This window comes from Ahaetulla prasina, chromosome 8 (genome assembly GCF_028640845.1).
Source record: "Ahaetulla prasina isolate Xishuangbanna chromosome 8, ASM2864084v1, whole genome shotgun sequence".
NCBI classification, from domain to species: Eukaryota; Metazoa; Chordata; class Lepidosauria; order Squamata; family Colubridae; genus Ahaetulla; species Ahaetulla prasina.
This window is the reverse complement of record NC_080546.1, coordinates 73,379,471-73,394,426: the sequence shown is the minus strand read 5'-3', so window position 1 is coordinate 73,394,426 and position 14,956 is coordinate 73,379,471. Positions and strand designations below refer to the sequence as shown.

General features: G+C 37.4%; 1 protein-coding gene across 4 annotated transcripts in view; it reads right to left on the bottom strand.

The window, feature by feature from the left end:
• Window positions 1–432: 432 nt before the first annotated feature.
• The window catches only part of KLHL2 (kelch like family member 2), a 54,092-nt gene continuing 39,568 nt past the window's right edge, over window positions 433–14,956 (bottom strand). For 2 of the 4 annotated variants that reach the window (XM_058193298.1, XM_058193300.1), the window contains 6 exons: window positions 14,103–14,300; window positions 12,724–12,825; window positions 11,663–11,791; window positions 6,615–6,755; window positions 2,080–2,223; window positions 433–1,565 (listed from right to left, as the gene is read on the bottom strand). In XM_058193298.1, coding sequence (XP_058049281.1) covers window positions 1,537–1,565; window positions 2,080–2,223; window positions 6,615–6,755; window positions 11,663–11,791; window positions 12,724–12,825; window positions 14,103–14,300 — 743 coding nt within the window. In that variant the 3' untranslated portion in view covers window positions 433–1,536. Of the gene's footprint in view, window positions 1,566–2,079; window positions 2,224–4,970; window positions 5,523–6,614; window positions 6,756–7,541; window positions 7,651–11,662; window positions 11,792–12,723; window positions 12,826–14,102; window positions 14,301–14,956 lie in introns of those variants that run through there. The other 2 variants (XR_009156331.1, XR_009156332.1) reach the window with 2 other exon arrangements.

The following is a 14,956-nucleotide window of genomic DNA, read 5'->3' as shown; positions in this document are numbered from 1 at the left end:
TGAGACTTGAGACGAGGCTGGCAAAAAGCAGCAGCCAAAACAAAATATTTGGTGAAACTATATCCAGAACATACAGGTATAATGCATGTAAGGAATAGCCACACCTTGGAGAAGGTATGGTGTCCTTTTATACCTTCAGAGGCATTAGCTTAATACCCAATTCTGCCCCCCGGCCCATGCCTTCCTTTGGCAGTGCAGCAAGGAACAGGGGGATTGAGTCCTTAGCAACATAGGGGCTGGGTGCTCAGGACCCCCCCTTCTTGAGATATCCACCAGGCTCCTTGTTGTACAGAAAAACAAGATAACAAGATAACAGAAGTTAGATCACTGGTAGGAGCAGATGGCTGAGGCAATTCCAATTGTTAGTGAAGCAAAAACAGCAAATTATTATGTCTCAGTAATTCTACCTATTCTACTATTATTATGTCCCTACACTTCAAATAACATAGTACCAAATCATGCATTAGAAATAAAATCAACATATTACATTAACTAGTTCCATAATATTGGTATCTTGGTTTTTGGTATTGTTTCATGAGCGGATGAGACCGAAGCTATCTTCCAATGAAAGAGCAACCAGATAAAAAGCAACCCCAAACTTGAGAAAAACAAGTATGTAAATTTTTATTAAAGAAAACAGATCAAAATGACAATACTTTGGGTCAAATTTAATACATCCAGAAGTTTAATATATTTCTTGTACAAATATGTTCACATATAATACAGTAATTAATAGTAGCTAACAGTTTTAAATAGTTACACAAACTTTTTAAATAGTTACACAGGAAGAGTTTTAAATGCCATGCAAGTAAAATAACCCCCTACATTCATTTTATTCCATAATTATTATCATGCCCAATTACAATTAAGATAAATACATCAAAACATAACAAAGGGATCTTGTTGAATACGAATCACCAATATAAGTTAAAACATTTTTAATTGAGTTTTGTATGGTATCAGTTTCATGGCATTAGTAAATATCAAAATATACACCTCTGTTTTACAATGTAGTACTGGCACATTTTGGAATACCATGCCAGTTATAAATAATAACACTAAGTCCCTAACAAATATAAAGAAAATTTATAAATATGCAAACATTTGTAACCAAAGATGAGTGAGAAAAAAACCTAGACATAAAACCTACTATTCATGGACATTTAACCCCACCTGCCCAAATCTTTATTTTTTTAACTTTCAACAGAACACATTATGTTCTACTAGAAAAAAAAATTATAGTCAACCATATGGGAGACATGATTGGCTCTTAAGAAAATGAGTTTTGTCTAGAAATCCAGCAAATAAGATCCATACAGTTTTGTACATCTTCAGTAGATGCAGCCTACTGTGGAATAATGCTACACTTTGCTTCAACCTGGAATAATCTTCATTTTAAACCTTAATTGCAGTTTCCAACATGTCTCAGTGCACAGCTACAAGTTGAGAAGTGCTTGGATGCTTAATCACTTCAACACTACTTGTTAAAGCTTGCTTTTTAAGTGCATAATCAAGAGGGAAAATATCTGCACCAATTCACAATGGTTTGTCAATAACAGTCACACCTAGAAAGAGAGATGCAAGAGATCAATTCTTTGTATTGGAACATTCCTAAATAATATTGGAGAAGGTTTGTTCACAAATGCTTCATATGCATGTAATACTTGTGTTGAGTAACACCTTATACTGAAGACAAGATACTGAACCTGAAAAAGTATAAACTCTCCAAATCCACAGACTTCTCAACAAAATCTGGTGGTGTCGAAATGATAAAATATGCATTGTGATATCACAATATGCATTTTGTCATTTACTTCTCTCCTTGCCTGACCAAAAGATCAATGATTCCACAATTATTAACTTATTTTGCACCATATGCTACAATTGGTATGACTTCCATTTAAAAAGTAAAAGGTCCTGCCTAGTCTGCTAAAGTCATTGCCATGCTTCCTTCCATTCCCGATACTCAAAATAGTAGTGATGATTATGATGATGACGATAAAGCAATTCCTAAGCTGGAAAATATACCAATTTTTCTTCTAGAAAGGAACAATATTTTCCAAATTTATTTTTCAATACCTGCATAACTTCTTCCTGTACTCATACATGATGATACAACTGTCCATTTATCTGTTGTTGGGTTATAATATTCCACTGTGGCCAAGTTACAGGAGCCATCATCTCCTCCAATTACATATAAAAGTCCATTCACAGCAGAAACCCCTAATATGAAAAAGACATAAAACATTATCACTTGGTTGCTCACTATCCAGAGGCAATATTTGCTACCATAGTTTAGTTTTGGAAGAAAAATTGGAGGAACAAACAGCTGCAACAACAATATAAATTTATTAAATTTATATTCTGCCTCATTCCCAGCACCTCAGGGTGGTATACAGTTTACAGCACAAAAACAGCCCAAAATAGCAATGATGGCAAAGAAAACAAACACAGAAGTAAATAAAAAAAGAAGAAAGGAACATCAATTGTCCTTGCCAAATAATAATCTCTTGTGTGCTGATGACACTTCTTTGATAGCCAAAAATACAAAGGTTCTGGAAGCTTTAGTAATAAAAATCAAGGAGCAAGTATAAACACGAGTCTAAAAATAAATACAAAGACCAAATTATGACAACAGGTATAAGAAGTACCCAGCCTTAGAGACTGAAGTAATAAAATCCTGGGATTAGAAAACTTAGAACTCCGCCGACTTCGACAAGACCTGTGTTTAACACACAGAATCATCTATTGCAATGTCTTTCCTGTTAAAGACTACTTCAGCTTCAATCGCAATAATACAAGAGCAAACAATAGATTCAAACTTAATGTTAACCGCTTCAATCTTGATTGCAGAAAATATGACTTCTGTAACAGAGTTGTTAACGCTTGGAACATACTACCTGACTCTGTGGTCTCTTCTCAAAATCCCAAAAACTTCAACCAAAAACTGTCTACTATTGACCTCACCCCATTCCTAAGAGGACTATAAGGGGCGTGCATAAGGTCACAAAAGTGCCTACCGTTCCTGTCCTATTGTTCCCTTTTAGTATATCAAATTAATATAGTTGTTGCATACTTTTGCTTATATATTATGTTTGTGTATACTGTTGTGACAAAAAAAAAATAGATAGTTTTAAGATCAATCAAAAACAGTAAAAGAACAGGCAGCCAAGAGCCACACAAACAAACTGATCATTGAACAAATTAATTCAAACTTCTCACAAGCACTAATCTAAATGACTAGGCTCAAATTATAGAGGGGTTAAAATTCCATTAGGTTGATGGAGTAAGATTAACATTGCTAAAATGGTTAATATCCCCTGCCACCAATTGATTGATATTGAACAGCATTCTCGTATTAATTTCAAGTAGATAGTTTATTCAGATTGATAAATTATTCAAGACATTTATATGACAAAGAATTTCATTAGCGAAACTGAGATCATCTTGCAATGAAAGATTATTTTGGTTTGATTTTAATTGAATTTTAAATTTCAGATCCTTATTTACAATTTCAATATTTTGTAGTGCATTTTATTCAATGTCTGTAAGCTGCCTACAGTCGCTTTTGGCGAGATGGACAGCATGGAATTTGACTGACAAACAAACAAACAAACAAATAAATAGGAAGTTTATAATATCATCTATATTTATGCAAAATCAGAATTGAAGTTATAGACTTCATTGGAATGTTTTTTTCTGTTAGGATCTTGGGTCAACATATAGCAAAAAGTGTACTTCATTTCCTAATTTGAGAGCAGCTAAATCAGGGGTGAAATGCTCCCGGTTCAGACCGGATCGCCTGATCCAATAGCGATGGCAATGCGTGGCTCGGAGAACTGGTAGCAAAAATCCCTGCCACCCCCCATGCCCAGCTGAGCCACGCGATCATCAGAGGTGGGTTTTTTTTTTACTTTTAAAAGCATTAAAAGCATCAGAACCCTTTAAAAGCATTTTTTCTACAACCTCTTCAGCCAAAGAGGTTGTAAAAAGATACTTTTAAAAGGCTCTTCTGGCGATCCCAGCTGAGTTGCCTGATCATCAGAGGCTTTTAAAAGTATTTTTTTTTTGGCCGAAGAGGTTGTAGAAAAAAATGCTTTTAAAAGTAAAAAAAAAAAAAAGGCCATGCCCACCCAGTCCCATTACACACACACCCCACGAAGCCGCACCCACAGAACCAGTAGTAACAAATTTTACATTTCACCCCTGAGCTAGATATATTTGTGCCTTACTGTGACACAGATTTCAATGCTGGGTTTCTTGAATGCTTTATGGAAGAATCCTACTTTAGAAATAGGTAATAAAACATTATATTGGAAAGAATGGGCTGAGTCTGGAATAATTACTTTAAACCAATTATATTAAGGAATTTAAACAATTTCAGATGGAATTTTCTTTGCCTAATACAATATAATAGTGGCAATAAACTCAACCACCTTTACTAAACTCCAACTCAACAGGACCAGCCAGCTGCCTGAAAAGTGTCTGAAATGCTACCATTTTTTAATTAACCTCTTTTTGAACTCAAATAAACTTTGTATCTGTAAGTTTTAAAATATGTTTAACGTTAAAATATTTGACATTTATGACATATGAGATAAAGCTGAGATATCCAATCATGAAACATCAACAGAGGGAAGTAAAAGGTATTAGGTTTATTTCTTTGGTCCATGAAATTATTCCACAAGATATTGTCAGAGGCCTCAAAGAATGATCAGAAAAAAAAATAAATTGTAGATTTTCTCTGTCAGAAATAAGATCCGCCCCCACATCATTTGGTTTTGTCAACTGTTCATTATTTTATAATATTTTAATAAATATTACAATGTGTTAAATATGTGAATATTATTTTGAACTGTATTCCAAAGTTGGAAATTGTGACTAGATAATTATACTAAACTATAAAAATACTATTACTTTAAACATTAGAGTTCAAAAATTGTGCAGCATCAGTGGTGAAATGCACTTACTTTTGCTACCGGTTCAGGAATGCGTGTGTGCACGTCTCTACTGCGCATGTAGAGCCTTCTGTGCCTGCGCAGAGGGTCAGAAATGGGACTTAATGACATCCCGGTGGGTGGGCCAAGCCTCCCGCCACCAGCACTACTGGTTCGCGCAAGCCGGATAAATCCAGCCGGATTTCACCGCTGTGTAGCATCAATTTTTAAGAAGGCCTTTTTTTCTAATAAGCACCCCCCACCAACAACAGTTACGTTTCTGTTCAGCAAGAATAGAATAGTAATTTTAAAGATTATTATTAAACATGACGTGATATATTTAGAGAACTGTTATTAATTTAACCATGATTTTTAGTTTAGTTTTTTATTTTATTTTTTGCCATGGTGGCACAGTGGTTAGAATGCAGTACTGCAGGCTACTTCTGTTGACTGCCGATTGCCAATTGCCAGCAGTTTGTCAGTTCGATTCTCACTGGCTCAAAGTTGACTCAGCCTTCCATCCTTCGGAGGTCAGTAAAATGAGAACCCAGATAGTTGGGGGCAATAGGATGACTCTGTAAATCACTTAGAGAAAGGTATAAAGTGGTATATAAGTCTAAGTGCTATTGTTATTGCTATTTCGGTAATATAATTTAACAATTCATTAGGTTATCTACTGGGCAAGTGTACGTTACAGTTTTTCAATCTGCTTTGTTCATTGCTTTTTGTGTATTTTTTGTAAAGAAAATTAAATTAAAAACATCCCATGAATACATTGAAGAAGTGGTTTGACTTCATGTTTGTAAGCATCTCTGGGAGTAATTTTAATGGAAAATGCTTAAGCAAACAAATATGCATTGTTTACTTGAACAGTGTGCATATGTTTATTAAATTTATATAGTGTCACATCTCACATACATGACTCTGAGTAGCTAACAATTAAGACAAAATAAAAACAAAACAGAAAATATGAGCAATTTAAATATGACCAATTCAGTCTTGCTAGAACTATATCATAATTCTGTTTTGTTTTTTTCTGTCTTCTGCTTATGTGCTAATATTGAAACAGTAGAAAGCATTCTAGTTTTAAAATTGCTGGGAACTGCTATAATATTGTCTGAGTGTATCCATTAAGAAAATGAACCTATACTTTTATGCCTTTGGCAACACCCTATATATAACAGGCTACTCTTAACATAGGGACGCGGTAGCTCAGGGGCTAGGACGTTGAGATTGTCAATCAAAAGGTCGGCAGCTCAGTGGTTCGAATCCCTAGTGCTGCCGTGTAACGGGGTGAGCTCCTGTTATTTGTCCCAGCTTCTGCCAACTTAGCAGTTTCGAAAGCATGTAAAAATGCAAGTAGAAAAAATAGGGACCACCTTTGGTGGGAAGGTAACAGCGTTCCATGCGCCTTTGGCGTTGAGTCATGCCAGCCACATGACCACGGAGACCTCTTCGGACAGCACTGGCTCTTCGGCTTTGAAACGGGGATGAGCACCGCCCCCTAGAGTCGGCAACGACTAGCACGTATGTGCGAGGGGAACCTTTACCTTTTTACTCTTAACATATTCCCTTGTCTTATTTATGATTGTACTGATGACTTTTAAAAATTGCATGAAAACTAGTCCTTTTTCAAACTGACTATTAAAAAGTTCTTTATGACTTCAAATAATTTACCTGCATTTCTCCTACACATGTTCATATCTGCAACTTGTTTCCATACATTGATGGTGGGATCATAAACTTCAGCACTTTTTCTAACTAAAGGGCCATCATGTCCTCCAACTGCATAGAGTAAGTTATTTAAAACCCCAACACCTGCAAAGAGAAAATAAAAAAAGATTCAGAAATCAGAGAAAAGGGTCTATTGTCTTCTCAAATGCCATCAATTTTTTTTAAGAAGTAAATGAATAGTGGAGAGAATTGCATCAACAAGATTTTAATTGTTAAAAAGTCAGAGATCACATGACACAAATATTTTTAAATACGAGCTCATCATTTGTAAGCCCTCCTCCGAGATCTTAAGTATAAAATCCAAAAATTGATGTTACATTGTGATTTTTTTTAATGTGAAATATATTAAATAGATTTAATAATATTATATATTATAGTGGATCAGGAGTCTGGTGGTGCCTTCTCAGTCTAAGAAATGTTATGAAAAGGCTTAAGTTTTCATGAGCTACAGCTAACTTCATAGATGAATGGAGGTGCTAGATGGATGGATGGATGTAGGATTTAAATTGGGATGAAACAAACCCTTTAAATAGAAAAATGCAGTGCACATTTTAGCCTTTGGAATGCAGGGGCTATGACCTTTATCCTTAAACTGATGTTAGAGCCACAAACCACATTCTGAAGAAAAAGGGGGAAGTCTTCAACATTTATAGTTAAAGCAACGTAACACTGATGACTAAAGCAGACTTCTATGGAGTCTCTAAAATTTTGGTTGGAGACAGAAGGATGTTTAAAAATGTCAAAGGGGATAAACACGGAAGAGTCCCTGAGCAGGGATTTCTGTAGTTTGAAGCATTACAGAGGTGTTTGATCTAGAAAGTTAGATGTAAGGATTGTGCACAGTTTTCTAGAGGATCAGAGTGGGCTCACTTGCTAAGCCTGAAAAAGCAAATCTTAGAGGTTTCTTTCTTCGATGATCCTTTGTGGTATTATAACAATCAGCAGGGAAGAACGGCTGTCCCTCACGTATTATCTAGATCTTCAGATGGGGAGAAAAGTGAAGAAAGAAATCAGTCATCAGAAAGAAAAGTTGAATAGTGTGCATATATTTATTAAATTTATATTTATCCCAAATACATGACTCTGGGCAGCTAACAGAAAATTAGCTGCCCAGAACAGAAAATTTAAAACGGCCATCTGACAGAATGACCTGTAATTCCAGATTGGCAGCAGTGCCATAAAGTAAAGGTAAAGGTTCCCCCGCACATATGTGCTTGTCGTTTTCCAGCTTTGGGGCGGTACTCATTTCCGTTTCTAAGCCAAAGAGCCAGTACTCTCCAAAGATGTCTCTGTGGTCATGTGGCCGGCATGACTCAATGCTGAAGGCGCACGGAGCACTATTACCTTCCCACCAAAGGTGGTCCCTATTTTTCTACTTGCATTCTTATGTGCTTTCGAACTGCTAGGTTGGCAGAAGCTAGGATAAGTAATGGGAGCTCACCCCATTAGGCAGTCCTAGGGATTCGAACCGCTGAACTGCCAACCTTCTGATTGACAAGATCAGTGTCTTAGCCACTGAGCCACCACATCCTTTAGTAGTGCCATAGCCTTCCCCAAAGAAACAGTATATGTCTGATCAATTGGCTAAAGAGGGGAAAAAGACATTTTTGTGTTTAAAAAAATCATTGCTAGACATGGAGCTGACAACCTGGAAGGCCAGGGATAGGGGTTGTTCCTCTGCCCTGGTCCTGTTAGATCTCTCAGCGGCTTTTGATACCATCGACCATGGTATCCTGCTGCACCGGTTGGAGAGTTTGGGAGTGGGAGGCACCGTTTATCGGTGGTTCTCCTCCTATCTCTCTGACCGGTCGCAGACGGTTTTGACAGGAGGGCAGAGATCGACTGCGAGGTGCCTTACTTGTGGTGCCTCAGGGGTCGATTCTCTCGCCTCTCCTGTTCAACATCTATATGAAGCCGTTGGGCGAGGTCATCAGTGGCTTTGGGGTGAGTTACCAGCTGTACGCTGACGATACGCAGCTGTACTTTTCCACCCCGGGCCACCCCAACGAAGCTGTCGAAGTGCTGTCCCGGTGCCTGGAAGCCGTACAGGTCTGGATGGGGAGAAACAGACTCAAGCTCAATCCCTCCAAGACGGAGTGGCTGTGGATGCCAGCACCCCGGTACAGTCAGCTGCAATTGCAGCTGACTGTTGGGGGCGAGTCATTGGCCCCAACAGAAAGGGTGCGCAACTTGGGCGTTCTCCTGGATGGACGGCTGTCGTTTGAAGACCATTTGGCGGCCGTCTCCAGGAGAGCTTTTTACCAGGTCCGCCTGGTTCGCCAGTTGCGCCCCTTCCTTGACCGGGATGCCTTATGCACGGTCACTCACGCTCTTGTCACTTCTCGTCTGGATTATTGCAATGCTCTCTACATGGGGCTACCCCTGAAGTGCACTCGGAGGCTTCAGTTAGTTCAGAATGCAGCTGCGCGGGTGATTGAGGGAGCCACACATTGCTCCCGTGTAACACCGCTCCTGTGCAGTCTGCACTGGCTACCTGTGGTCTTTCGGGTGCGCTTCAAGGTGTTGGTTACCACCTTTAAAGCGCTCCATGGCTTAGGGCCCGGGTACTTACGGGACCGCCTGCTGTTACCTTATGCCTCCCACCGACCCGTACGCTCACACAGAGAGGGTCTTCTCAGGGTGCCATCCGCCAAGCAATGTCGGCTGGCAGCCCCCAGGGGAAGGGCCTTCTCTGTTGGAGCACCTACCCTCTGAAACGAACTTCCCCCTGGTTTGCGTCAATTACCTGACCTTTCGCCGTGAATTGAAAACGCACTTGTTTATCCAAGCAGGACTGGCTTAATTTTTAAACTTTTTGAATTTTAATAATTTTAATTGGGGTATTTTTATGAATTTTATGAGTCAAATTTGACGGTTTTAAGTTTTCGGCCATTTATTGAATATGTTATTTTAACTTTTGTCTTAATTTGTATATTGTACTGTTTTATTCTGGCTGTACACCGCCCTGAGTCCTTCGGGAGAAGGGCGGTATAAAAATCTAAATAATAAATAATAAATAATAATAAATAAATAAATAAATAAACCTGAAAGTAAGGAAGAAAATGCATTCCTGCATCAGATGTCTCAAACAAGTTAATGCAGTTTGCAATCTTAAAAAGAAACACATCAGGGCACATTTTTGTAGGTGATTTGAAATTCTCTTTTTTCTTTGCTGGCATTAGACATTCGGGCTTTTGCTTGTTTGACAGCTTCCCTCAACTTTGAGCCCTTCAGTAATAGGAGTTGTAGTCTTAACTGATGAGAGGAAATGATTTTATCATAACAATACTCTAGGTCTAAGTATGTACAGAATATGCCATATGAATCAAGGGACTGATTTAGCATGGTGGCCATATATGCAAATACAATCAAGATATGAGAAAGACACAAGAATGTATAACTTTCACAAAGAACCAACAGAACTAGATCAAATACTACTAGGGACAGATGAAAAATTAATTAAAAGAATATATAATTATTTACTGAGTATTAAACTGGAAGAAGAAGTGAAAGAAATAATAAGATGGGCTAAAAACTTTGACTACCCAATAAATTGGATAAATGGCAGAAACTGTGGGATAGAAATTGTAAGCTAACAATGTCAATGGCCTATAAGAGAACTTATTTAAAATGTTTTATAGGTGGCATCTATCACCAGCGAGATGAGCAAAGTTGTATTAAATTGATCAGCTAAATGTTGGAAGTGCATTCAGATACCAGGTTCATACTATCATATGTGGTGGAGATGCTCAAAGCTGAAAAAATATTGGACTAAAATACATACTTGACTAGAAAATTTTTTAAAACAACATATAGATTTGAAACCAGAGCTATTCTTGTTGGGTACATTACCAGAACAGTATGACAAAGGGAAAATATATTTAATTTTACATGTATTAATGGCAGTAAGAATTGTCTTTGTACAATAATGGAAAAACGAAGAGATCTTTACAGATGAAAGTGTTATAAAAAATATTAGAATGTGCTGGGATGGATAGATTAACACTTAAATTAAAGGAAAAGGAAGAAAAAGAATACTTTTTGACATGGGACTTGTTTTACCAATGGTTAATTAACAGAATCAGAGATTAGAATCAAAAAAGATCCAAAAGATAATGAGAATTTTTGTATTGAAAACTTTGTAAGATAAACTAATTGTACTACTATTTTGCGATTATTACTGATATGTTTATTGTGTTAATTATTATGATTAATGTTGATCAATATGGAATTTCTACTTAAAATTAATTGTGCCAACACGCTGTTCAGATAGATATGGAATTTTTATATGATATAAAAAATGTATTAATAAAATATATATTTTTTAAAAAAAGAATATGCCATGTTTGAATTAATTGACTTGGATTGGTTGGCACAAGTGCCAAAGCAAATACAATTGTTACATTAGACTTTAAATTTCTTAATCTCAAAAGTTGCTGCCAGATTCTTTGCTTTCTGGCTACCAGAGACCAATACAACCTTGCTCCTACAACTAATATCTAGAGATGATAAAAATGAATTGTGTTACTTATTTTGAAATAAAAATTACTTTATAATAGTCCAATTTAGCCTGGGTTTATCCAGAACCAGGCATACCAAAAGTTAAATTTTGCCATCTAAATTGCAGTGCTTTGGCTGCTTAAACTGTATTTAACTCATATATGATATGTAAATGTGCTATGTAATTTGCTAAATTGTAATTTGGTAAGTTCTATGAGAGAACTTACTAAAGAGCCAGTTTATTGCAGCAGTTAATTCATCAGTCTACAAACGAGAACACTGTGAATTCTAGGCTTACTTCCAAAATAACCTTGTTGTAAAAACTGCAGTGACTCTCCGGGCATTTGCCAAAAGTTAGTTCTAACTTGATTCAAAGAAAGAGAGAGAAAGACAAGAGAGAGAGAAAGTAAGAGGGAGAGAGGGAGGGAGCGAGAGAGAGGGGGAGGGAGAGATTTTATATCACAAACGTTATTTAAATTTTCATTGCTCACCAGCTCCACTACGTCGAATACTCATCTCTGCAACATAGGTCCACTCATTTGAATTATAGTTATAGCATTCCACTGTGCTAAGGCACTGACGCGATGCACCATCATAGCCACCAACTGCATACAACATACCTGGAAATAGGTTTAGGAGACGAATGTGCATATATTACATAGCTATTCACACACAAATATATAGTGACAATCTATGTAATCACTAGATAGCATATTTAATATATAAATATTAGTTTGGTGTTTTTCCCTTCTTTTTTAATAGACAAATATAGAAAATGGTTAAGCGTTATTGCTAAACAATCCTATAATTATTATAATTGTACATTAACATACAGCAGCAATACTCAAATATATACATAGGAGTTGTTAGAGAATTAACACTATTTTGTATCAACAAACTTGTTTCTTCCAGTTAACATGCTACAGCCCTGACTGACAGTGTTTCTTTATGTTGTAATGACAAATGTATTCTTCTTACGTTAATAATTGAAAATTACAAGTGCAATATTTATTCATTTTTTTAAAAAATAGAAAAAGTGTTGTTTTAACGGCTTTTGAAAGATATGATTTAAAGTATGCATTATTCTGTTCATTCTATAAACCCACTTCCCTATTTTATGGGTCAAATATTTTTAGGGATAAAAATAAAAATCTTAATCAGGCTATTCACTCAACGAGGAAGGAATATTTATAATGTAAATCATTTACATATTTCCCAGCAGCAAATCTTTTTAGTTTTTTTTCCCCCCAATAAAGCCTTCTATCTGAATAGGCATTTCATAAAAGGAATAATTTTACTTTCTAGAATAAGCCAAGCAAATAGTGTCAGAGCCACAGCACAAAAAAGGATAGGAAAGAAAGATGGAAAAGTAGAGCAGAAAGAGTGAAGCAGCATTCCTGGGCCTTCCACTCAGAATAAAGTTCCACTCTGCCTTCATAACATTCTTAATGAGCTTTAAAAGCTGTGTTTTCTTTGAATAGGCAGGGCCTTTAAAATTAGATGTCTACAAAGTTGAGTCATGCAGAGAGAAAAGTCAACTCAGAAATCTTACCTCCAATTACACCTACTCCAACGCTACTTCTCCTTGTGTTCATTGGAGCTACATGAAACCATTCATTAGTCTTCATATTATAAGCTTCAACTGAGGATAAACCTGTAATAAAGCATAAAGAAACCTAATCAAAATGAAGCATTATGTCCGCTTTGGAAGCCATATTAGGCCAAAGGCTTCCACACGCTGCCACTTTCTCCTCCGTGGGAAAGTAAGAGAAGGGGGTGGTGGTACAAGGGGATATTAGACATAACAACATTCTTCCTGCCGGTCAAGGTCAGGCTGAGCCCACATCTGGAGAAGGAGTGGCCGGAGTGATGTCTCGAGATGGGACGGTTGGAGATTGGAGCATGTGATCAGCAGAGGGGTCATGAGGGTGGGTATTTTGGGGTTTGTATTACTGAAGGAGGAACCTGGATCCCCAGATTCGGATTTCATCCAACTGTGCCACCTATGCTAGTAAAAGAACTTTGAAAGATGTTTGCTTCGGAGTCTTTTCTGCAGGAGGGGTTTTCTGAAACGCTGACACATCACTGAATCTAAGGTTGTTGTTGTTGTTTTGTTTTGTTTTTGCAGTAAGTAAAAAGCATATAAAAGCATACCGTTTTGCTACCATTAGCAATAACTGGCTAAAGTTCGCTGCATAGATAAAAGTTCCTTTGCGCAGATTTTTCCTTCTGATGACTTCATAGATATATCTATGCAACAACACTGGCTTACCAAGGCCTTTTTTTAGGATCCCTTTTTTGATTTCCCAAATTTAGCCTGCAGAATTCCCTCAATAATCTCCTATCCAAGTTTTAACCCAGATCCAATCTGGCTTGGCTTGAAGCCCAAACTAAATCAGCTGGTAATGCCACCTGCTGAAATAAGCAGGCATACAGCAAGTGTGTGTGTGTGTGTCTCCCTGCATGTCCCTCTCCCAAGATAGATTCAGCAGCAGGATGATTCTTCAGATGAAATGACACAAATGAGAAACAAGATAATCTCTAGAGCAGGGGTCTCCAACCTTGGCAACTTTAAGACTTGTGGACTTTAACTCCCAGAGTTCCTCAGCCAGCAAAGCTGGCTGAGGAATTCTGGGAGTTGAAGTCCACAAGTCTTAAAGTTGCCAAGGTTGGAGACCCCTGCTCTAGAAAATAAATCTTGAAAAACTTTCTAAAGTATCATACTTCTAATGATTTACATTTAGCATTTCTGTATGTTTGTTAATGAAATTTTCTGTTTGGAATTTAAGGAAAAAAGATGCCAAAATGTGTTTCGGGTGTGTACGTGTGGGGGAAGATAGTGAGAATGATTGCAACAAAAACACTCCACAATCTAGATGGCCTTATACAAAGAAGGGCTGTATGGTGATGTCACTATATAAAATTATATACCTGTACTTCCATCAAAACCTCCTACAGCATATAGAAGCCCGTTTAATACAGCAGCGCCCAAAGTGCTTCTTCTATCTCGCATGCTAGCAATGCTTGCCCACTGGTCTTTTACTGGATCATAAGAATCCACAGTACGAACCCTCAAGGAACCATTGAAGCCACCAACAGCAAAGACAAGACCATTCATGTATACAACTCCTGGGGAAAAAAGGGGGGGGTTCAGTTCCAGTAGAAGGGTCTTTTCATATATCATGAATACTAGACAATATTTTAAAAAGAGGAAATAGCTCTTCTTCTATTATACTTTACACTTTTTTTTTAACTGTACTCTTTTATCTTCACTTTATCTTGCCTACTATATTTTATTCTATTTTATCTCACGTGGTGGCTCGGTGGCTAAGACGCTGAGCTTGCCGATCAGAAAGGTTGGCAGTTCGGCGGTTCGAATCCCTAGTACCGCAAAACGGGATGAGCTCCCATTACTTGTCCCAGCTTCTGCCAACCTAGCAGTTCGAAAGTACATTAAAAAAAAATGCAAGTAGAAAAACAGGGACCATCTTTGGTGGGAAGGTAAAAGTGTTCCGTGCGCCTTTGGCGTTTAGTCATGCCGGCCACATGACCACGGAGATGCCTTCAGACAGGGCTGGCTCTTCGGCTTTGAAATGGAGAGGAGCACTGCCACCTAGAGTCAGGAACGACTAGCACATATGTGCGAGGGGGAACCTTTACCTTTACCTAGCTATTTTATCTCATTTCGCTGTATGAAATCTCATTTTATTGCATTTTACAGTGGCTGATGCTCCTGTCTGATATGGTCAATTAACTAATCAATAAAATACATTATATCATATAAT